Here is a 24936-nt window from a genome sequence, read left to right on the forward strand (position 1 = left end):
TAATAACATTTTAATATGCTTTAATGTCTGTCCTATTAAAAACAAAAACAAAAACAAAACCACCCTGGGAATCCATTCCTGCCCACCAGCTGTTGCTCTGTATCTGCTTTTTTTTTTTTTTTTTTCAATGTTTTTATTTATTTTTTAGAGAGACAGACTGAGCCGAGCAGGGGAGGGGCAGAGAGAGGGGAAAACAGAATATGAAGCAGGCTCCAGGCTCTGAGCTGTCAGCACAGAGCCCAACATGGGCTTGAACCCATGAACCATGAGATCATGACCCAAGCCAAAGTCGGACACTCAACCGACTGAGCCACCCACGCACTCCTGTAGCTTCTTCTTGGCAGAATTCTAAGCACTTGTTACTGTACCTGCTGTCTGGATTTGGCCTCTTCCTCCACCCAATCCCTGGCCTTCTTCCTTGCTACTCAGCTGAAAACTACTTCTCAAGGTTACCAGCGACTTTATCTGGCCAAATGTAGTTCTTTATTCTTAATTTACTTGACCCTTCAGCATTTGATGCAATTGAGCACGTTCCCTTCCTTGAAATATGTGGGATAGCATCACTCCTCTGTGGTGTGACTGGTTTCCGAATCATGTCAATTACAAATACTGGAAGATACTGTGTCAGTATTTTGTGCTATTCCTGATGTAATGGTGACCCATACAACACGTTTATAAATTTAGTGTCCGTTAACATTTTCGATACCACTTTGTTAAATCTAGACAACCAGCAGAACAATAAATCAAGTCCTGGTTTATAGTTTTTGTCAGTTTCTGTGATGAAAATAGCCTGGCCACGACCAATTTCGAGACACCGAAATGACCTCAGGTATTGGGAAGACGTGTGGTAGTGCACCATGACATTATTTACACCACACATATACCGAAAGACAACATATGGAGACTAGTAGTTCTCAACTACAGGTGGTTTTGCTCCCCAGGGGACATTGGCAGTTTCTGGAGACATTTTTCGGTTGTCACAACTGTGCTTCCAGTGTCTGGTGGGTAGAGTACGGAGACTGCGCTCAACATCCTACCACATACAGGGCAGGGCCCACAACAAAGAATCCAGCCAAAGTTGTCAGTAATGCCTCTGCAGTGAACGTAAATAACCTCAAGAGATAAACAGTAAAATGTAGTGTAGGAAAGGAAAAAACTTTTTGTCTACTATTTTAAGTTTTAAAATTGAGACCTGCACATTAAACTGACAAAAGACAGATTGACCAGAGAAAAGACAAATATTTTATTTGATGTTAATATTTCAATTTTACATGCATAAAATTGGGGGTCTCCCAGAAAAGGAATTAAAAACCCAAAGAGGACGTTCATTAGACCCAGGGATTTATATACCATTTTAACAAAGAGTGATGAAAGGAGTTTGGATTTATAGAGGTAGTAAATTGTGGGAAGGTAAATATATTGGAGAAACTATTAAAAGGTAGGGGTTATTTTAGTTAGATTTGTAAAGACCTGTGTCAGTGTCAACTTTTTGTGTCTGGTGATCATGGTTATTTTTTTCCTATTGGGATGGGAAAGCAGAGAGGCAACACCTTTGCAAAGGCAAATTTGTGTCCTGCTTTTAAACAGGTGGGAAGGATAGAGAGATTTTCCTGCCTCTGTTCTTTCTAGATTGCCTTCAGCTCTAAATAATTCTTACGCAGGGGCACCTGGGTGGGTCAAGTCAGTTAAGCGTCCGACTTCGGTTCAGGTCATGATGTCACAGTTCATGGGTTTGAGCCCTGCGTCAGCTCACAGCTGACAGCTCACAGCCTGGATCCTGCTTCAGATTCTTTGTCTCCCTCTCTCTGTCCCTCCCCGACTCACACTCTGTTTCTTCTCTTCTCTCTCTCAAAAATAATAAACGTTAAAAAATTAAATAGTCCTTGTGCCAGAGTGGCATGTTTTCAGGTGGTATATTACGGTCCCCTGTAATAGTAAGATCACTGGTAGGGGATAAATTTTGAGTATTAGTTAACTTTATTTTACTCTAAATTTAAATAATCTTTAGTAGTCCCTGTATTTAAAAACCAGCTCACAAGATTCCTGAGCATTTAAATTTTGGTTCCACGCAGCCAGTACAAGCTGTGGTGCACTGTCCAAACCAGTAGTTGATAAACCAGCAGTTGATAGTCCACTTCCCAGCTGATTATAGTGCGGCTCCTGGTACCCCTCTCACCTCCCCCCCCCCCCCCCCAACTTCTGCCTCTTCTCAAAGCTCCAGCAATACTGCTTGCTGGCTTTCAGCCACTTGAACACACCAAGCTCTTTTATCTCAGGGCGTTTTTATCTTCTCTGCCTAGAACAGTCTCCTGCAACTGTCCTGTCTCTTTGCATCTTGAAAATTAGTCTTCTTAATAGAGGGGCCTTCCCTGACTACTTGTGCCAACATAGCCCTGATCATTTTTCATCCCACTATTCTGTCTTTATTGCACGTGCATTTCCTTGAGTTTTTACCTCCATATTTTAAATAACCTGTTAGTCTACTTGTTTTGTATTTGTCGTAAGATTTTATTTTTAACTAATCTCTATACCCAACATGGGGATCAAACTCCCAACCCTGAGATCTAGAGTTTCATGCTCTACTGACTAAACCAGCCAAGTGCCCCTGCTCTTGGTGTCTTTTCTTTATTTTTATGGTTTGTTTATTTTTGAGAGAAGGCGGGAGAGGCGCTGAGAGGCGGGGACAGGGGATCCAAAGTGGGCTCTGAGGTAACAGCGAAGAGTCTAATGCAGGGCTCGAACTCACAAACTGAGATCGTGACCTGAGCCAAAGTTGGATGCTTAACCCACGTGCCCCCTTGGTGTCTTTTAGATTTAGTTATTATCTGGTAACTTCCTGTTGCAAACCTCTTGGACCGAAGTGCCACAACACACATATTTACGCATACTCATCCTCTGCCCTCATCTTCCTGATTAAAAACACAACAAGAATCCTGCCATCATACTAGGTAGGCTTAAGAAATTTTAATTGCATACAGTATAAGCTTGAGTTGTTCCAGAGTCAGCCTGCTTTGGAGACAGGAGCCAGTCGCCAATCATGTGATATTCAAATTCATATTATCATGGGTGGTATTATCGTAGGCTATATAATTATGGGGTATTACTGTTGTAATGCCAGTAGAGTTAATACTAATATTTACATAGTTATGACTGTATAATTACTCATGGCGGAGCCAGAGCGATAGCTTAGTTTTTTAGTTTCCTTTTGCCACCAGTTGGAGAGATACTTAAGAAAACACAAGATAGGTGATGTTGCTCCTCTGGTGTAACCCTCCCAACAGCCACCCGTCACACTTAAAATTCTCACTTTCCAGGATTCAAGGTCCTGTAGGACCTGTGATCCCACTCCTCCTCTGCCTTTATCTCCCACGTCTTCTCTGTCTCTGGCTACAGTCACACTGGCCTTCGTCCTGTCCCACCTTCCTGTTTTCAGTGCCTTCACTCCTGCTGTTCTGTCTACGGAGTTCTTGGGGTGTGAGAATGACCCCCTCCATTCAGCTTTGTGCTCAAGCCAGTAACAAATTAATATGTACTACTTTTAGCCTTCTTTATCATCCATTGTATAATTCACTTCAATAAATATTTATTCAAAACAGTTTTTAATGGCTGCATGATATAAATGAAATGTTAAAATCTGCCCTAAATTCCCAACACCCATCCTACTAAACCCCATCCAAACAAGGGGACTGAAGTACCAGTAAGAACTCAAGCAAGATTAAGAGCAAGATATATATAGATATAGATAGATAGATATAGATAGATAGATAGATAGATATCTCATATATATATCTTATATATCTATATATATATATATATCATATATACATATATCTTAATTGTTATGTATATTTATTAATATATCAGACACCACTTGTAAGGATCATAGATATATAGAGATATGTATCAGGTATTGATAAATAGATGCCAGTTTTTAGAAAGTTAAGCAGACACTAAAAAAAATTTTTTTAATGTTTGTTTATCTTAGAGCGAGCGAGTGCAAGTTGGGGAGGGACAGAGAGACATGGAGACACAGAATCCAAAGCAGGCTTCAGGCTCTGAGCTGTCAGCACAGAGCCCGATGCGGGGCTCCAACTCACAAACCGTGAGATCATTACAAACCGTGAGATCATGACCTGAGCCAAAGTCTGACGCTTGACCAACTGAGCCACCCAGGCACCCCTGTGAGTCCCCATATTTTACAGATGAGAAAACTGAAGCTCAAATTAGCTCTATGAGATCAGTACTGTGAGTCCCCTTATTTTACAGATGAGGAAACTGAAGCTGGAATAAGTTAAATAACTTACACAAGATCCCACAACTGAGTATGAGGTGGACTTTTTTCTAAGATTCAAACCCCAGTTTATCCTACTCTAGACCCATAGACTTAACCTATATCCCTCTGCCTCCTATATTGTTAAAACTATTTGAAGAGAGGGGCGCCTGGGTGGCTCGGTTGGGCGGCCGACTTCGGCTCAGGTCACGATCTCACAGTTAGTGAGTTCGAGCCCCGCGTCGGGCTCTGTGCTGACAGCTCAGAGCCTGGAGCCTGTTTTGGATTCTGTGTCTCCCTCTCTCTGACCCTTCCCCGTTCATGCTCTGTCTCTCTCTGTCTCAAAAATAAATAAACGTGAAAAAAAAAATTAAAAAAAAAAAAAAACTATTTGAAGAGAAAAAATTCAGACACTTTTTCACAGAGCACTTTGTCCCTACCCTAAAAATGTCAATTTTTAAAACTCCATAATAGGAAGAAAACATTTCCTGTTTTAAGCTTACAAAAAAAAAAAAAAAAAAAGAGAGAGAAAGTAACCAATTAAAATATATAGATTTTTTCTTTAATTTTTCCTATAAATGGCATATCCTTTAGAGAATTTTTGTGTTTGGTCTTTGTCTCTTTAAATACAATACACGTATTAGTTGATGTCTGTTATGTATTTAAATACTTAAGGGGTTTGGGATTTATAAATCCTTATAACTCTCACATTTCACAAGTAAGTAGAAGTTGAGAATTTTAAATTTTGAGTAACATTTATTCCCTTAGGTGAGACTCTGATAAAGCATCTCACAACCACACTGCTGTTATAAAGGTAGTGAATAACATTATTTATACTGTGAAGTATTAATAACAGAGATTAAGTAAAACCCAATGTTCTCCCTGTGTTCAGTGCGGTGCTTTTTTTTTTTTTCCTTTATATTTGACTATTGCAGCATTGTATCCTTTATAATGTAAACTCACAGAATTGTGACACTTGAAAGTGCTGTTGGAGTTAATTTATTGCAGTGCTTTGATTTTACAGTTTATGAAGCTGAAGCTTAAAGATGTTGAGCTGTTCGTCTCCGGTTCTGTTAGGTAACAGTGTGAACGGAAACTAATCCACACCTGCAGGCTTTCAGTTCAGTAGTCTTCCTCCTGGGGTTATGTGTATGAAAACTGCCACAAACAGGGGCTTACTTGCAAAGCTTATGTAGAGCTTGCATCTCCTCTCTGTGTGCCGCCAACAAGTAGAATTGCAAATCGTTTATATAACCTAGGCAAACAAGATTCTTGCATTACACTTCTCTGATAACACTGGAGTAATATTAGAACAGTTTCATTATTTGACCTAATCAGTCATTCAGTTTTGAATGACATCCTTTTTAGGGTAATAAGTGCTTAAAAGGATTGAGCGTACTACAGCTTTATTTTAGGTGTGATAAAATATTCATCTTAACCACTTTTAAGTGTACAGCTTAGTGGTATTGAACACATTCATGATGTTGTGCAGCCATCGCCTCCATCCATCTCCATAGCTCTTTTCATTTTACAAGACTGAAACACCATGCCCATTAAAGGATAACCACCCCGTACCCCTTCTGTGCCACTGGCAACCACCGTCTACTTACTGTGTCTATGATTTTGACTACTATAACTATCTTGTACAGGTAAAATCATACAGTATTTGTCTTTTTATGACTGGTTTTAATTAGCATAACATCCTCAAGCTTTATCCACGTTGCAGCACATGTCAGATTTCCATTCTTTTAATGGCCGAATAATATTCCACTGTATGTCAATACCACATTTTGTTTGCTCTCCATCGATGGACGCTCAGGTCACTTCTGTGTTTAGCTGTTGTGAATAACGCTGCTATGAACTTAGATGTACAAATACCTCTTTGAGACCCTCCTTTCAATTCTTTTAGGTTTATGCCCACAAATGAAATTGCTAGATCATATGGTAAACTTATTTTTAGTTTTTTGAAAGATTGCCATATCCTTTTCCACAGGGTTGCAGCATTTTATATTCCTGTCAGCAGTGCGCACAAATGCCCATTTCTCCACACCTTTGCCAACATTTCTTTCTGGGGTGTTTTTTTTTTTTTTTTTTTTTTTTTTTGATAGGCACCATCCTACTGGGTACGAGGCAGTATCTCATGATAGTTTTTATGTGCATTTCCCTAATGATTAATGATGTTGAGCGTGTTTTTGTGGTGATTATTGGCTGTTTATGATATTTGGAGAAATATCTGTATTGTCCATTTTTTAATCAGATCGTTGGTTCTTTTGTTGTTGGGAGTTCTCTGGGAGTTACTCTGGATATTAAGCCCTTCTCAGATACATGGTTTGCAAATATCTTCTCCTACTCTGTGAGTTGCCTTTATATTCTGTTGATGGTGTCTTTGGCATAGAATTTTGATGTATAGAATTTTACTTTTTCATGAAGTCTCGTTTGTCTATTTTTACTTTCGTTGCTTATTCCTTTGGTGTCATACCCAAGAAGTCATCACCAAATCCAATGTTTTAGGGCTTTTGCCCTGTTGTTTTCTAAGTAGTTTATGGTTTTAGGTGTTACATTTAAGACTTTGATCCATTTTGAGTTAATTTTTGTATGTGGTGCTGGAAAAGAGTGTAACTCCATTCTTTTACACGTGAGTATCCAGTTTTCTCAACACTGTTAGTTGAGAAGATTGTTCTTCCCCCATGGAATGGTTTTGGCACCTGTCAAAAATCATTTGACATGTATGTAAAGGTTTATTTCTGGGATGTCTATTCAGTTTGTGTGTTTGGCTTTAGGCCAGTGTCATATTGTTCTGAGTACTGCAGTTGTGTAATAAGTTTTGAAATTAGGAAGTGTGTGTCCTCCAGCTTCTTTCTTTTTCAAGCTTGTTTTGGCTATTCTGGATCCCTTGAGATTCCATCTAAATTTTGAAGTGGGCTTTTGTATTTCTGCAAAAAAAAAAAAAAAAAGAAACGTCATTGGAATTGTGTTAGGGATTGCATTCAATCTGCAGGTCACTTTGCATAGTATTGACATCTTAAAAATATTGTCTTCCAAACCATGAACATGAGATGGTATTTCCATTTATGTCTTTTTAATTTCATCTAACATTGTTTTATAGTTTTCATTGTACAAGTCTTTCACCTCCTTGATGAAATTAATTCCTAAATATTTTATTCTATTTGATGCCTATGTATGCACACACACACACATATATATATGCGCACATATATAGGCGCATATATATGTATATACATATATGATTATTTTGTAATTTCTTTTTCAAATTGTTTATCGTTATTATAGAGAAGTACAACTGATTTATGTGGTGACTTCATATCCTGCTGCTTGCTGAATTCATTTTTTAGTTCTAAAGGTTTTTTTGTGGAACAATTAGATTTTATACTTTCAAGATCATATTATCCAGAATAGATAGTTTTACTTCTTCCTTTCCCATTTGAGTGACTTCTGTTTCTTTTCCTTGCCTAATTGTTTAGACTGGAACTTCCGGTACTATGTTGAATAGAGGTGGTGAACGTAGACAACCTTGTCCTGTTCCAGGTGTTACAGACAGAATTTTCAGTCTTTTCACTGAGTATCAGGTTTACTGTGGATTTTCATAAAAGGTTTTTATTATATTGAGGCAGTTTTCTTCTATTCCTAGTTTATTGAGGGCTTTCATGAAAGGGTGTTGAATTTTGTCAAGTGCTTTTTTTTTTTCTGCATCAATTGAGATGATCACGATCTGTTAAAGTTGTGTGTTAAATTGATTGATAGTTGTATATGGAACCATCCTTGAATTCCAGGAGTAAATACAGTTTGTTTATGGTGTGTAATCTGTTGAATATACTGCTAAGTTTGGTTTGGTAGTATTTTGTTCAGGATTTTTGCATCAATGTTCGTAGGAATGTTGGTGTGTTGTATCAGGGTAATGCTGACCTCATAGAACAAGCTAGAAAGTGTTCCCTTCTCTTCAGTTTTTTTGGAAAAGTTTAATAAGGATTGGTAATTTCCTTAAATGTTTGGTGTAATTCACAGTGAAGCCATCAGGTCCAGGGCTTTTATTTGTTGGGAGATTTTTGATTACTGATTCAATCTTCTTATTCTAGTTATAGATTTAATCAGATGTTCTGTTTCTTTGTGATTTAGTCTTGGTAGGTTTTGTATTTTTAGGAATTTGTCAGTTTGTCAGTTTCATCAAGTATATCAAACACAGCTATAAACTGCGACTAGTTCACAGTACTGTTAATGTTTCTTTCATTTCTGCAGAATAAGTAGTAATGTCCTCACTCTCATTCCTGAATTACTAGAAGTAAATTTCTTCTCTGTCTATCTAGCTAAAGATTTGCTAATTTTGTCGATCTTTTCAAAGAATCAGCTTTGGTTTCATTGGTTTACTCTATTGTTTTTCTGTTTTCTGTTTGTTTTTATCTCTTGTTCTAATCTTTCTTCAGCTAGCTTTGGGTTTAGTTTATTGTTTTACTAGTTCTGTAAGTTTTAGTTAGATTGTTGATTTGAGCTGTAAGCTTTCCTTTTAACACTACTTTCACTGCTTTCTGTAAGTTTTGGTATGTTGTGTTTTAGTTTTCATTTTCCTAATTTCCCATGTGATTTCTTCTTTGATCCATTGGTTGTTTAGGAGTATGATGTTTAATTTCCACAAATGTGTAAATTTTCCAGTTTCACCTGTTATTGACTTATAACTTCAAAAGAAGTATATTTCTTTTGAAATATATTGAGATGTAATATGTTGAGGCCTAAGGTATGGTCTATTCTGGAAAATGTCCATTGTATACTTGAGAAAAATGTGAATGCTGCTGTTATTTGGTAGAATGTTCTGTATTTGCTAGATCAAGTTGATTTATTGTGTTTTTCAAGTCCTCTGTTTCCTTGTTTACCTTCTGTCTGGTTGTTCTATCATTATTGAGAGTGGGGTATTGACGTCTCCAACAATTATGGAAAAGCTATATATACAAACATATATATAATATTATAGATATATATAGATATTATAGAAAAGCTATCTAGAGAGACATATATCTGTGGCATATAAATGTCTAGTCTTCCTTTCAATTCTGTCATTTTTTGCTTTTTATATTTTGCTGGTCTTTTACTAGATACATAAATGTTTATAATTGTTATTTTTTCTTATTGTGTTGAACCTTTTGTTAATGTATAATATCTTTTGTCTGTTATAAACTTTTTTGATTTAAAGTCTATTTTGTCTGATATTAAGATAGCCACCTGTCCTCTCTTTTTGGTTACTATGTGCATGGAATATCTTTTTCAGTCTTTTCACTTTCAATGTATGTGTGTCTTTGAATCTAAAGTGAGTCTGTTTTAAATAGTATATAGTTTTGTGTTTTTATCCATTCTGCAAATCTCTGTATTTTGAATAGAGAGTTTAAACCGTTTACATTTAAAGTAATTACTGATAAGGAGGACCTTACTTATGTCATTTTGCTATTTGTTTTCTTTATGATTTATGACTTCTCTGTTTATCATTTTCTGCCTTATTGTATTCTTTTGTGTTCAGCTGATTTGTTTATAGGGAAACATTTAAATTCATTTCTCATTTCCTTTTGTGTATATTCTATACCTGTTTCCTTTGTGGTTACCATGGAGATTACATCTAACATCCTAAAGTTATAGCACTCCATTGTGAATTTATGCCAGTTTAACTTCAGTGCCATACAAAACCTCCTCTTTTACACCTCTATCCCAACTCCTTTCAATTGTTGTTATCACAAAATTACATCTTTATACATTGTATGCCCCAAAACATAATCTAATAGTTATTTTAAATATACTTGTCTCTTAAATTACATAGAAAACAGTATGTGAAATTACAAACCAAAGTTACAATAATACTATTTTTAGACTAATAATTTTTTTAAATATATTGTTCTCTTAAATCGTGTATAAAACAAAAACTTTAGTTACAAACCATTGTTACAGTAACACTGGCTTTTATAACTATCCATATATTTACCTTTATCAAAACTTCTGTTTCTTTATACAATTTTGGGTTACTGTCAAGTGTCCTTCATTTTTCCCTGTAGGACTCTCTTGAGCATTTCTTGCAGGGCAGGTCTAGTGGCAATGAACTTTTACAGCTTTTGTTTATCTTCAGTGTCTTAATTTCTCCCTTACTCTTGAAGGACAGTTTCGCTAGACACAGGATTCTTGCCTGATAGTTTTTTTTCATTGAGAAGTTTGAATATATTGGCCCACTGCCTTCTGGCCTCCAAAATTTCTGATGAGAAATCTGTTAACATATTAACAATTCTTTGTATGTGATGAATTTTTTCTCTCTTGCTGTTTTCAAGAGTTTCTCTTTATCTTTGGCTTTCAAAAGTTTAATTATAATGTGTCTTGGTGAGGATGTGTCTTTTAGTCCATCTTAATTGGAGTTTGTTGAGCTTCTGGGATGTTTATATTTATGTTTTTCATCAAATTTGGCATTTTTCGGGTGCCTGGGTGGCTCAGTTGGTTGAGCGTCCGACTTCAGCTCAGGTCATGATCTCGGAGTCTATGAGTTAGAGCTACGCGTCACGCTCTGTGCTGACAGCTCAGAGCCTAGAGCCTGCTTCGGATTCTGTGCCTCCCTCTCTCTCTCTGCCCCTCCCCGCTCATGCTCTGTCTCTCTTTCTCTCTGTCAAAAATAAATACACATTAAAAAAAATTAAGTTTGGCGTTTTTCAGCCAGTATTCCTTGAGATATTCTCTCCTCCCCCTTCTCCTTCTCTTTTCCTTCTGGGACTCCCATAGCATGCATGTTGGTCTGCTTACTGGTGTACCATAGGTCTCTTAAGCTCTGCTTACTTTTCTTTCATCTTTTTTCTTTCTGTTTCTCAGACTTGTCAATTTCCATTGTTTATCTTCAAGTTATCTTCAAGAATCAAGGCTGGTTACTTTCTTCTGCCTGCTCAACTCTGCCTTTGACTCCCACTAATGAATTGTTCCTTTCAGTTATTCTACTTTTCAGCTTCAGAGTTTCTGTTTGGTCTTTTTTTAGTATTTGTCTCTTTATTGATATTTCCATTTTGTGCATCATTTCTTGAATTTCTCCACATCTTCCTTTAGTTTTTGAGCATCTTTAAGACATTGGTGTTCAGGTCTTTGTCTAATAGATCTGCCATCAGGTCTTTTTCAGGGTCAGTTTCTATTGATTTTTTAATTTCCTTTGAATGAGACATAATTTTGTGTTTCTTTATATGCCTTATAATTTTGTATTGAAAACTGGATATTTCAGTTTAATAATGCAGGAACTCTGGAAATCAGATTCTTTCCCTTCCCCTGAGTTTGTGTGTGTGTGTGTGTGTGTGTGTGTGTGTGTGTGTGTGTGTTTAATTGTTACAGGCTACAAGGATCAGTCAAGGATCAGTTTGAATTGTAAACTTAAGGTCTTTTCAGTTCTTTTGTGAGTCTGTACCTTTCTCTGGAAATGACTGATAATTTCTCAGTTTTCTCCATATGTGTGTTGTTATTTTTGAATGTCCTCATTTTTAATATCTGGCTCTCCTAAGGGGAAAGGACAGCAATCTAGAGGGAAGGAAAAACCCTTTAAGTTCCCTGGAAGTTGCCAAATGGGAAGGGCTTGCAACAACGGTGGGGGGTGAAGGTGCATCACCAAAGGCTGCCTGCCTATTTGTCTACATCTGTGTGATCAGAAGCAGCAACCAACAATCAGAGCACAGATCTCCTGGATTGGAGGACAGAGTCCCTTTTTGTCCACCCTGGCTCCCACAAGTGTGCAAGCTGTTCCAGAAACATGTACACAGCTGCCTGCTGCTGGGGCTGCGGTGAGGGAATGGGTAGCTGCTACTGGGCTAAGAGCAGAAATTGACTGGAGTTAACCACAAGTTACCCTCCAAGCCTTCCCCTGGAAGTTGCAAGCCTTCAGTAGACACCAGAGTTCTAAAATAGTTACGTTAGATTCTGCCAGCACGGTTGTCTAGAATTGGAGACAGATTCCTGGTGCTTCCTAGTCCACTTTCTTCCCAGGATCCTCTCTGTCTACTGCAGCTTTTTAAAGGACTCATAAACCGTAATGTGTTTTTGACTCCCCTATTACTTATTTCTTCACAGTATTAATAAAAATTATGGGTAGAACTGGCGATTTTGTTTTGTCTTAATAGTCATCTCTTTTTCTGACAATTTAATGCACGATTGACTAGTCAGCATATTTACAAAGAAGGAAAAATTCTATAATCATCTCTAAATCTAGGTTAGGGGCCTGGGTAAGTTTTTGGGTGAAACTCTGTCACTGTATATGTTGAATAAGAACAATTTATTTGAAGTCATTGAATGGGGCCGTGAAAGGTCGTAGATTTTCAACACTAGCTGCCGTGGGTTTAATACTGGCTTTGTTAATCACTATTTGACCATAGGCCTTGAAGTGCAATCTCTATGTCTCTAGCACCAGCATACTGGTAAAATCTACTATGCAAGGTTGTTGTTTAAATTAGAACTGGGTGGCTCAGTTGGTTAAGCATCCAGCTTCAGATCAGGTCACGATCTCACGGTTCATGGGTTTGAGCCCCACAAGAGGCTCTGTGCTGACAGTATGGAGCCTGCTTGAAATTCTCTGTATCCCTCTCTTTGTATCCCTTCCCCTCTCTCTCTCTCAGAAATAAATAAACATTTTTTTAAATAATTAAATAAATTAGAAAAAAGAAACAAATTGGAACATATAAGGCAATCAATAGTAGGTAACAATTTTTATTTTTTATTATAATTATCTTGATACCACATCTCATCTTTATTATTTCCTTTATTCAACTTTCTATTTAACTTTCTGTGAGTTCTAGTGAGTTTCACATTGGAGTTTATAAAGAAATTTTAGATATACACTTTTTGCTTATTTTAGGACTTTCAAATGCCTTGGGAACAGGAATCAGAACTTACAAAGAGGGATAAAGCTGCCAGAGTCATTCAGAAGGCCTGGAAACGTTTTCTTGTGAGTTTGTTTCATTGTTTTGTAATCTTACTGTGATATAGTTTATATAGCATAAGGTTCACCTGTTGAAAGTGTATAATTCAATAATTTTTAGTATATTTACAGATTGGTGTACCACCCTTTGCTTTAAAAGCACCCATTTTTTAGAAGTTCAGAAAGTTAACATTAATTAATCATTCCATTAGCCTCGCAAATCCTTACTGAGCTGCCGGTCAGGGTCAGGCACTCTGAAAATAACTATGATCAGTGAAAGTATCACGAATAGGATCCTTTGGCTTTTACCTCTAAAACTATTTCTTGACTCAGCAATCAGGTTTCTGAGAAAGTGTTAGGGATACATTCATTCACTCATTAAGTAGTTATCGAGTACTTGACTCTTGAAGACTTAAAGTTTAATAATAAACTGTATCTGAGTTAATATACTTTGTCATGCTTTAGTCTGGGTAGAGCTGGTCTCATTGGTGAAAGGAATATTCCAGGTTGACTTACCTGGTTGAGTGAGAGCCAATAACTAAAATGACTTCACTCTTTCTTCTGTGTTTGTAGCAACACTGTCTGCGCCTGATAATTATACGTGAAGTGCGATGGCTGTTTCTAACACACATGATCCGTTAATCGAGTCTTACAAAATAGCTTCCATTATGTGTTTCTTTTGCCTCTTTCAAGCCATAAAACCCCTAACTCTTGATCTCCGATACTAAAATAATAATTTCCTTAAAAATTTTTTTAATGCTTTTTAAAAAATTTTTTTTAATGTTTATTCTTGAGACAGAGACAGAGCATGAACAGGGGAGGGGCAGAGAGAGAGGGAGACACAGAATCGGAAACAGGTGATTGGGGCACCTGGGTGGCTAAGTCAGTTAATCATCTGACTTTGGCTCAGGTCATGATCTCACGGTTTCTGAGTTCAAGCCCCGCATCATGCTCTGTTGATGCTCAGAGCCTGCTTGGGATTCTCTCTCCCTCTCTCTCTCTCTCTCTGCCCCTCCTCTGCTCTCTCTCTCTTCCTCTCAAAATAAATAAAAACATAAAAATTTTTTTAAATTATTTTAATATTCATTTTTGAGAGGCAGAGACAGAGTATGCATAGGAGAGGAGTAGAGAGAGAGGGAGACACAGAATCTGAAGCAGGCTCCAGGCTCTGGGCTGTCAGCACAGAGCCCAACACAGGGCTGGAACCCATGAACTGTGAGGTCATGACCTAAGCTGAGTCAGACGCTTAACCAACTGAGCCACGCAGGTGCCCCTAAAATATCTTTCTTAAAATTGTGATCAATTTAGATAAGATCTGTATGTTGAAAGGATTAAAGCGCGTTGTATTTGGAGATAAAATGGTGTCCCATGCAATAGAAGGTGTGACTGAGCAGTTGGATTTAAAAAGTGGTTAGAAACTGAAAAAAAGCAACCATGAAAGCCATGGTTCAAATCTAAGGATAATTTAAATAGTTCTAAGACTCAAAGAGAAAACATTTGATCTTAAATCTCCATATATTCTTTTTCAAGTGGCTCAGAGGAGGATTTCTAAATAAGGATGCTTAATTTTAACACATTTCTTGGCCCAGTAAGTGAGTAATTTGCATAGTCAAACTACTGTAAATGGAGGTATTTTCTTTTGTGTAAATATTTTAAGTCAAAATAATGTATATACTTCTTTCAGTAAAATAGTATAGAAGAACTTACAAATAAAAGCACATCTTTTACCCCCTCCTATTCTTCTCTACCCTCATACTCTAAAGGGAAGCACTTTGAACTACTTTTTGTTTTAGATGTTCTGGTAGTTATTTCTGTTTCTGTATAACATGCTTGTGTAATTATTTTTTATTTGCCAACTTCAGAAGTGACCTGTTGATTTTCTGCAAAGATAATTGAGAGCTTATCTTACTTACCCGTTACACAGCCCGGCCAGTACCATATGTAATGATTTTTTAGTTCTTCTATTTGTTACCTTAATTTTTGTTTAAGTTTATTTATTTTGTGAGAGAGATGGGGTAAGAGGCAGAGAGAGAGGGAGGGGCAGAGAGAGAGAATCCCAAGCAGGCTGTGAGCTGTCAGCACAGAGGGGGACGTGTTGCTCAAACTAACAAACTGTGAGATTATGACCTGAGCCAAAATCAAGAGTCAGGGTATAGCCGACTGAGCCACCCAGACGCCCTTATTGCCTTATTTCTTTACAGCACAGAGCCTGGAGCCTGCCTTGGATTCTTTGTTAATGTCTCTCTCTGCCACTCCCCCATTCACACTCTGTCTCTCTATCAAAAATAAATTTAAAAAAACATTAAAAAATTAAAAAAAAAAAAAGAATTTAAACCTGGGGCATCTGGGTGGACCAGTTGGTTAAGTGAGCTACTTTGGCTGAGGTCATGATCTCATGGCTCATGAGTTTGAGCCCCGAGTCGGGCTCTGTGCTGACAGCTCAGAGCCTGGAGCCTGCTTCAGATTCTGTGTCTCTCTCTCTCTCTCAAAAATAAATAAACGTTAAAAAGAGCATGTTTAAACCTTTGTTTCTTGTTCCATCATGTTAACATAGGCTTATGTGACTCCTTATTATGTCTGATGAAGATATAAATATCCCAACCCCCACCTTTTTTTTTTAACCTACTCTCCCAATCTTCAAACCCCCAAATCCCATTACATCTACTAGTACACTGTCAATACTCACTTGGAGAAGTTTCTCATATATCCTGGGCACAAGTCCTTTATTGAATACATGTGGGGCAGGTCTTTTCTCCAGACACTGCATTCTTAAAGATGTTTTTTTGATAATGAGAAGTCTTTCATTTTAATTAAGTCCAATTTAATCCCTTGTTCTTTATGGTTAGTGCTTTCTGTGTCCTGTTTAAGAGATGTTTGCCCAGGGGTTCCTGGGTGGCTTGGTCGGTTGAACGTCTTGGGTCGTAGTCTCAGGGTTCATGGGTTTGAACCTGACATCGGGCTCTCTGCTGTCAGCATGGAGCCTGCTTCCAATCTTCTGTTCTCCTCTCTTTGCCCCTCCCCCACTCATTCTCTCTCTCTCTCTCTCTCTCTCTCTCTCTCTCTCTCTCTCTCAAAAATAAATAAACATTAAAAAATGAGAAAGAAGTGTTTGCCTAAAGAGGTGACACTATCAGAACTTTCCCAGTGGGAAAAGATCCTAAGGCAGACGTCCAGCTCGGCCAACACAATATTACGTGTCAATTATATTGAAATAAATCTGGGGGGAAATGTTTAATCCAAAGCCAGGATATATTTTCCTTAAGCTTTTTCTAGATGCTTGATTGCTTTTGTTGTAGGTTGAGATCTAGTATCCTCTCAAATTAATGTTTGTGTGTGATAAGAGGTGTAGGCAAAGTTCATTTTTGTCTTTATGGATAACCAAATGATTAAGTACCTTTTACTGAAAATACTAGATCATGTCTCCATATATGTGAAGTGTTTCTGTGGTCTCTGTTCATTTGCATTGGTTTGTTTGTCTTTATTTGGGTCAGTACCACACTGTCTTAGTAACTATAGCTTTGTCATAAGTATTGGTATCAAAATCCTCCAACTGTGATGTTCTTCATGATTATCACAGCTATTTTAGGGCTTTTGCATTTCCATTTAAATAGTAGAATTAATTTATTAATTTTTGCAAAAATATTTGTGGGGATTATAATTGGAATTGCATTAGGATCAGTTTGGGGGAGAACTGACATTTTACTACTCCAAGTTTTCATGAACCTGGTACATATCTTCATGTTTTAGATCTTTAAAAATTTTTCTCCACAACGTTTTATAGTTTGCAGTGTAGAAGTCTTATGTATCTTTCATGTAACTTACGGGTATTTGACATTGTTTGATGCTACTGTGAGTGGTATTAATTTCAATTTTATTTTCTAATTGTTCATTTCTAGTTTATAGAAATATAATTTATTTTTATCTGCTGACCTAGTATGTGCTTATTATTTCTAATTGATTTTTTATAGACACCTTTGGATTTACTACCCAATCATGTCATCTCTGAATGACTTTTGTTTTTTTCTTTGTAAACTTTATACCTATTACTTCTTTTTCTTTATTGTACTCCAGCACAATATTGCACTTTATTACCCTCCCAGAGAATCCCAAGCAGGCTCCATGCTATCAGTGCAGAGCCTGACACGGGGCTCGATCTCACAAACTCTGAGATCATGACCTGAGCCTGAGCCGGAATCAAGGGTTAGACATTTAACCAACTGAGCTACCCAGGTGTCCCTATTACCTTTCACTTTAAAATATTTTACAGTTTCCATTATGATTTTTTTTTGACCCATCGGTTATTTAGAAGTATGTTATTTAATTACCAAATATTTAGGAGTTTTCTAGTTACCTTTCTGTTACTGATTTCTGGTTTGATTCTGAAGCCAGTTGTTTATATGATTTTTTTAAATTCAATTTAATTTTTTATTTTTTTTAAATTTACATCCAAATTAGTTAGCATATAGAGAAACAATGATTTCAGGAGTAGATTCCTTAATGCCCCTTACCCATTTAGCCCATCCCCCCTCCCAGTAACCCTCAGTTTGTTCTCCATATTTATGAGTCTCTTCTGTTTTGTCCCCTTCCCTGTTTTTATATTATTTTTGTTTCCCTTCCCTTATGTTTGTCTGTTTTGTCTCTTAAAGTCCTCATATGTGTGAAGTCATGTGATTTTTGTCTTTCTCTGAATAATTTCACTTAGCATGATACCCTCCAGTTCCATCCACGTAGTTGGAAATGGCAAGATTTCATTCTTTTTGATTGCCGAGTACTACTCCATTGTATATATATACCACATCTTCTTTATCCATTCATCCATCGATGGTCATTTGGGCTCTTTCCATACTTTGGCTATTGTTGATAGTGCTACTATAAACGTGGGGGTGCATGTGTCCCTTTGAAACAGCACACCTGTATCCTGTGGATAAATGCCTAATAGTGCAATTGCTGGGTGGTAGGGTAGTTCTATTTTTAGTTTTTTGAGGAACCTCCATACTGTTTTCCAGAGTGGCTGCACCAGCTTGCATTGCCACCAACAATGCAAAAGAGATCCTCTTTCTCTGCATCCTTGCCAACATATCGTTGCCTGAGTTGTTCATGTTAGCCATTCTGACAGGTGTCAGATGGTATCTCATTGTGGTTTTGATTTGTATTTTTCTGATGATGAGTGATGTGGAGCATTTTTTCATGTGTCGGTTGGCCATCTGGATGTCTTCCTTGGAGAAGTGTCTATTCATGTCTTTTGCCCATTTCTTCACTGGATTGTTTTTTGGGTGTTGAGTTTGATAAGTTCTTTGTAGATTTTGGATACTAACCCTGTATCTGATACATCATTTGCAAATATCTTCTCCCATTCTGTCGGTTGCCTTTTAGTTTTGCTGATTGTTTCCTTCACTGTGCAGAAGCTTTTTATTTTGATAAGGTCCCAGTAGTTCATTTTTGCTTTTGTTTCCCTTGACTCCAGAGATGTGTTGAGTAAGAAGTTGCTGCCGGCAAGATCAAAGAGGTTTTTGCTTGCTTTCGCCTCAAGGATTTTGATGGCTTCCTGTCTTACATTGAGGTCTTTCATCCATTTTGAGTTTATTTTTGTGTATGGTGTAAGAAAGTGGTCCAGGTTCATTCTTCCACATGTCGCTGTCCAGTGTTCCCAGCACCACTTGCTGAAGAGACTGTCTTTATTCCATTGGATATTCTTTCCTGCTTTGTCAAAGATTAGTTGGCCATACAGTTGTGGGTCCATTTGTGGGTTCTCTATTCTGTTCCATTGATCTGACTGTCTGTTCTTGTGCCACTACCATACTGTCTTGATGATTACGGCTTTGTAGTATAGCTTGAAGTCTGGTATTGTGATGCCTCCTGCTTTGGTTTTCTTTTTCAGGATTGCTTTGGCTATTTGGGGTCTTTTCTGGTTCCATACAAATTTTAGAATTATTTGTTCTAGCTCTGTGAAGAATGCTCGTGTTACTTTGATAGGGATTGCATTGGATACGTAGATTGCTTTGGGTAGTATCGACATTTTAACAATATTTGTTCTTCCTATCCAGGAGCATGGAATCTTTTTCCATTTTTCTGTGTCTTCTTCAATTTCTTTCATAAGCTTTCTATAGTTTTCAGTGTATAGATATTTCACCTCTTTGCTTAGATTTATTCCTAGGTATTCTATGTTTTTTTGTGCGATAAGAGGGATCGATTCCTTGATTTCTCTTTCTGTCGCTTCATTGTTGGTGTATAGGAATGCAACTGATTTCTGTGCATTGATTTTATACCCTGCCACTTTGCTGAATTCATGAATCAATTTTAGCAGTTTTTCGCTGGAATCTTATAGGTTTTTCATGTAGAGTATCATGTCATCTGCGAAGAGTGAAAGTTTGACCTCCTCCTGGCCGATTTGGATGCCTTTTATTTCTTTGTGTTGTCTGATTGCAGAGGCTAAGACTTCCAATACTATGTTGAATAACAGTGGCGAGAGTGGACGTCCCTGTCTTGTTCCTGACCTTAGGGGAAAAGCTCTCAGTTTTTCCCCATTGAGGATGATATTAGCATTGGGTCATTCATATATGGCTTTTATGATCTTGAGGTCTGCTCCTTCTATCCCTACTTTCTTGAGGGTTTTTATCAAGAAATGATGCTGTATTTTGTCAAATGCTTTCTCTGCATTTATTGAGAGGATCATATGGTTCTTGTCCTTTCTTTTATTGATGTGATGAATCACCAAGTTAATTGTTTTGCAGATATTGAACCAGCCCTGCATCCCAGGTATAAATCCCATTTGGTCGTGGTGAATAGTTTTTTTAATGTGTTGTTGGATCCGGTTGGCTCATATCTTGTTGAGGATTTTTGCATACATGTTCATCAGGGAAATTGGTCTATAGTTCTCCTTTTTAGTGGGGTCTCTGTCTGGTTTTGGAATCAAGGTAATGCTGGCTTCATAGAAAGAGTTTGGAAGTTTTCCTTCCATTTCTATTTTTTGGAACAGTTTCAAGAGAATAGGTGTTAACTCTTCCTTAAATGTTTGGTGTAATTCCCCTGGAAAGCCATCTGGCTCTGGACTCTTGTTTTTTGGGAGTTTTTTTTTTTTATTACTAATTTGATTTCTTTACTGGTTATGGGTCTGTTCACATTTTCTATATCTTCCTGTTTCAGTTTTGGTAGTGTATATGTTTCTAGGAATTTGTCCATTTCTTCCAGATTACCCTTTTTATTGGCATAAAATTGCTCATAATATTCTCTTATTATTGTTTTTATTTCTGTTGTGTTGGTTGTGATCTCTCCTGTTTCATTCTTGATTTTATTTATTTGGGTCCTTTCCTTTTTCTTCTTGATCCAACTGGCTAGTGGTTTATCAATTTTGTTAATTTTTTCAAAGAACCAGCTTCTGGTTTCATTGATCTGTTCTACTGGTTCTTTTGGTTTCAGTAGCATTAATTTCTGCTCTAATCTTTATGATTTCCTGTCTTCTGCTGGTTTTGGGTTTTATTTGCTGATCTTTTTCCAGCTCCTGAAGGCGTAAGGTTAGGTTGTGTATCTGAGATCTTTCTTCCTTCTTTAGGAAGGCCTGGATTGCTATATACTTTTCTCTTATGACCGCCTTTGCTGCGTTCCAGAGGTTTTGGGTTGTGGTGTTATCATTTTCATTGACTTCCATATACTTTTTAATTTCCTCTTTAACTGCTTGGTTAGCCCGTTCATTCTTTAGTAGGATGTTCTTCAGTCTCCAAGTATTTGTTACCTTACCAAATTTTTTCTTGTGGTTTCATAGCATTGTGGTCTGAAAATATGCACGGTATGATCTCAGTCTTTTTGTACTTACTTAGGGCTGATTTGTGTCCCAGTATATGGTCTATTCTGGAGAACGTTTCATGTGCACTGGAGAAGAATGTATATTCTGCTGCTTTAGGATGAAATGTTCTGAATATATCTGTTAAGTCCATCTGGTCCAATGTGTCATTCAAAACCATTGTTACGTTGTTGATTTTTTTATTAGATGATCTGTCCATTGCTGTGAGTGGGGTGTTGAAGTCTCCTACTATTAAGGTATTACTATCGATGAGTTTCCTGATGTTTGTGATTAATTGATTTATATATTTGGGTGCTCTCACATTTGGCGCATAAATTTTTATAATTGTTAGGTCTTCTTGGTGTATAGACCCCTTGATTATGGTATAATGCCCTTCTGTATCCCTTGATACAGTCTTTATTTTAAAGTCTAGCTTGTCTGATATAAGTATGGCTACTCCGGCTTTCTTTTGTTGACCATTAGCATGTTAGATGGTTCTCTATCCCCTTATTTTCAATCTGAAGGTGCCTTTAGGTCTAAAGTGGGTCTCTTGTAAACAGCATGTAGATGGGTCTTGTTTTCTTATCCATTTTGTTACCCTATGTCTTTTGATTGGAGCATTGAGTCCATTGACATTTAGAGTGAGTACTGAAAGATATAAATTTATTGCTATTATGATGCTTGTAGAGTTGGAGTTTCTGGTGATGTTCTCTGGTCCTTTCTAATCTTTTGTTGCTTTTGGTATTTATTTATTTATTTATTTATTTACTTACTTACTTACTTATTTATTTATTTCATCTTTTCTCCCCTCGGAAAGTCCCCCTTAAAATTTCCTGCAGGGCTGGTTTAGTGGTTACAAACTCCTTTTAATTTTTGTTTGTTTGGGAAACTTTTTATCTCTCCTTCTATTTTGAATGACAGCCTTGATGGATAAAGAATTCTTGGCTGCATATTTTTCTGATTCAGAACACTGAATATATCCCGCCACTTCTTTCTGGCCTGCCAAGTTTCTGTGAATAGGTCTGCTTCCAACCTGATCTGTCTTCCCTTGTATGTTAGAGACTTTTTTTCCCTTGCTGCTTTCATGATTCTCTCCTTGCCTGAGTATTTTGTGAATTTGACTATGATATGCCTTGTTGATGGTCGGTTTTTGTTGAATCTAATGGGGATCGTCTGTGCTTCCTGGATTTTGATGTCTGTGTCTTTCCCCAGGTTAGGAAAGTTTTCCCCCTATGATTTGCTCACATAACCCTTCTACCCCTATTTCTCTCTCTTCCTCTTCTGGGACCCCTATGATTCTGATGTTGTTCATTTTTAATGAGTCACTGATTTCTCTAATTCTTAAATCATGCTCTTTTGCCTTAATCTCCCTCTTTTTTTCTGCTTCCTTATTCTTTATAAGTTTGTCCTCTGTATCACTGATTCTCTGTTCTGCCTCATCCATCTTGTCACCGCTGCATCCATCCGTGATTGCAGCTCTGTTACAGCATTTTAAATTTCATTCTGGCTATTTTTTACTTCCTTTGTCTCTGCAGAAGGGGATTCTAATCTATGTTTGACTCCAGCTAGTATTCTTATTATGGTGATTCTAAATTCTGGTTCAGACATCTTACTCCTATCTGTGCTGGTTAAATCCCTGGCTGTCGTTTCTTTGTGCTCTTTCTTTTGGGGTGAATTCCTTCGTTTTGTCATTTTGAAGGGAGGAAAGTAATTAATGAGGTAGAAAAATTGAAATTAAAAAAATTAAAATTAAAACTATATTGAAATTAAAAATTAAAAACACACACACAAAAATCGAATAGATGATGCTACATCCTAGGTGTGTTTTGGTCTGGGTGTTGAAAGTGGTTTTACAGATTAGAGAAAAAAAGACGGGGGGGGGGAAGGAAAGTGTTTGAACACTTGAAAGAGTGAATACACTGAAGTAGACTAAGATGATGGGGGTAAAATAGAATTTGAAAAAATATACACAGAAGTAAAGAATGTAGTAGAAAAAAATTAATATTTTTAATGAAAATTAAAAATAAATATGAATTTTTTCATTTTCTCTTTTTAAGAAAAAAGAAAAGAAATGAAAAAGAAAAAAGATAAGAAAAGAAAAAATCGTTTGAAATTTGAAAAAGTGAATACACTCTAGTAGACTAAAATAAAATGATGGAAGTAAAATAGAATTTGAAAAAATTTACATAACAGCAAAAAATATAGTAATAAAAATAAAATAAAAATATTTTTAATAGAAACTGAAAGTTAAAATGAAGTTTTTCTCTTTCTGCATTCAAGAAAAAGAAATGAAACAAAAAAGAGAAAAAAAGAAAGAAAAACAAATTGAGAATTTGAAAAGGTGAGTACACTGAAGTAGACTAAAATAAAATGATGGAAGTAAAGTAGAATTTTAAAAAATTTACACAAAAGTAAAAAGTATAGTAATAAAAAAGATATTTTTAATAAAAATTGAAAAAATGAATTTTTTCTCTTTATTCAAGAAAAAGAAAAGAATTGTAAAAGAGAAAAAGGAAAAAGAAAGAAAATTGAATAGATGAACCTGCTAACAGATTGAAGTAGGATTGAAATTGCTTCATTTTCCCCTAGAAGTCAGTCTATGTAGCTCTTTATAGTCCATAAATTAAGCCCGCAGTGACGTTTGTGTTCTTGAAGAGCGAAGCTGTCCCAGTTGGGACAGCTCCGCTGGCCACTAGACGGCGCTGCTAGCCTACTGGGGTGGATTGTTGCGGGGCTCGTAGGTGCGTATGTACATGCGCAGGATCGGTGAAAATGGCGCCACTCAGCTACCCAGTCTGTTCTCCTGGATCAGCAATCGTGCACTCGTCCTCTGTCTTCAACTCTCGTCCACTCTCCGCTTCTTCACTCTTCATGACCAGGCTCCAGGCAGCACCTCTCTCCCAAGCCTTATCTCAGATGCGGCTGTTTTCCCTGGCCTCCTACTTCCAAAGGACTGCGGCTTTGACCCGTTCCGCCCCTCTGTGGGAGGGTCTCACCGAGCAATGGCCGAATGAGCAATGGCTGAATATCGGCTGCACCCAGCTATGCCCGTTGGACCCTGTTTTGGCCGGTGCTCCGAGACTGCGGCCAGAATGCCAGCCCGCCCCAGAAAAAGTTCGCGAGACAGTGTAGCAGCAGCGTCTCAGGGATTATGGAAAATCGCAACACACTTCTGGCACCAGGCTGCACCCTTAACAACCTTGTCCCAGCACCAGCGAATGTGGCCGCCTTCCGGGATCTGCTGGGACCAGGTGGCTTCAACAGTCTTTACCAAATGTCCTTCCAGCAGTGGAACCGCTGTTCCCCTGAGGCCCGAGAACCTCCCGGACCCCACCCTCTTCCTCGGGGTTCGCCCTTCCCACCAGAGCACTCCCAGGTATCGAGCTGAGGAGTTGCAGCCTTTGTGCTCCTCTTGTTTACAGTCTTAATGGAATTTAAACTTTCTCCTTTCTCCCTTTTTAGTTTAGTCCCTGCGGCTGTTTCCAATTTTCTACTTTCTCTCCAGCTGCTTTTGGGGAGGGGTGATTTTCATGTATTCTCCCCCCCTCCCCAGTCTCCGTTCTCTCTCTGCCCACAAAAGTGGTTTCCTACCTTTCAGGGCTTCTCGCTCCCCAAGTTCAGCTCTCCGCACCACATACCTGCTCTATTCTGTGGTTCAGGTTGTGCAGATTGTTGTGTTAATCCTCCAATCAGTTTTCTAGGTGTGTAGGATGGTTTAGTGTTGGTCTGGCTGTATTTCATGGACGTGAGACACACAAAAAGCTTCCATGCTGTTCCGCCATCTTGGCTCCTCCTTCTTATATGATTTTAATAACTTGAAATTTGTTGAAACTTCCCTGTCCTAGAAAAAAGTCTATTTTGGTAAATGTTGCACATGAACTTGAGGAAAAAAATGTATTCTGACATGGTTTAAGTCCTACTGGCTAACCATGTTGTTCAGATCCTTAGTACTTGTGTTGGTCCATTTGG

General features: G+C 37.6%; 1 protein-coding gene across 13 annotated transcripts in view; it reads left to right on the forward strand.

Annotated features, from left to right (window-relative positions):
- Positions 1-24936, forward strand: part of CD1H11orf65 (chromosome D1 C11orf65 homolog) — a 78911-nt gene that overhangs the window by 4617 nt on the left and 49358 nt on the right. For 8 of the 13 annotated variants that reach the window (XM_060604613.3, XM_060604618.3, XM_060604612.3 and 5 more), the window contains exon 2: positions 13128-13217. In XM_060604613.3, coding sequence (XP_060460596.2) covers positions 13137-13217 — 81 coding nt within the window. In that variant the 5' untranslated portion in view covers positions 13128-13136. Of the gene's footprint in view, positions 1-13127; positions 13218-23470; positions 24344-24936 lie in introns of those variants that run through there. The other 5 variants (XR_013550011.2, XR_013550010.2, XM_078432716.2 and 2 more) reach the window with 5 other exon arrangements.

The sequence above is a fragment of the Panthera onca genome, chromosome D1 (assembly GCF_046562875.1).
Source record: "Panthera onca isolate mPanOnc1 chromosome D1, mPanOnc1 haplotype 2, whole genome shotgun sequence".
In the NCBI taxonomy this organism is placed as follows: Eukaryota; Metazoa; Chordata; class Mammalia; order Carnivora; family Felidae; genus Panthera; species Panthera onca.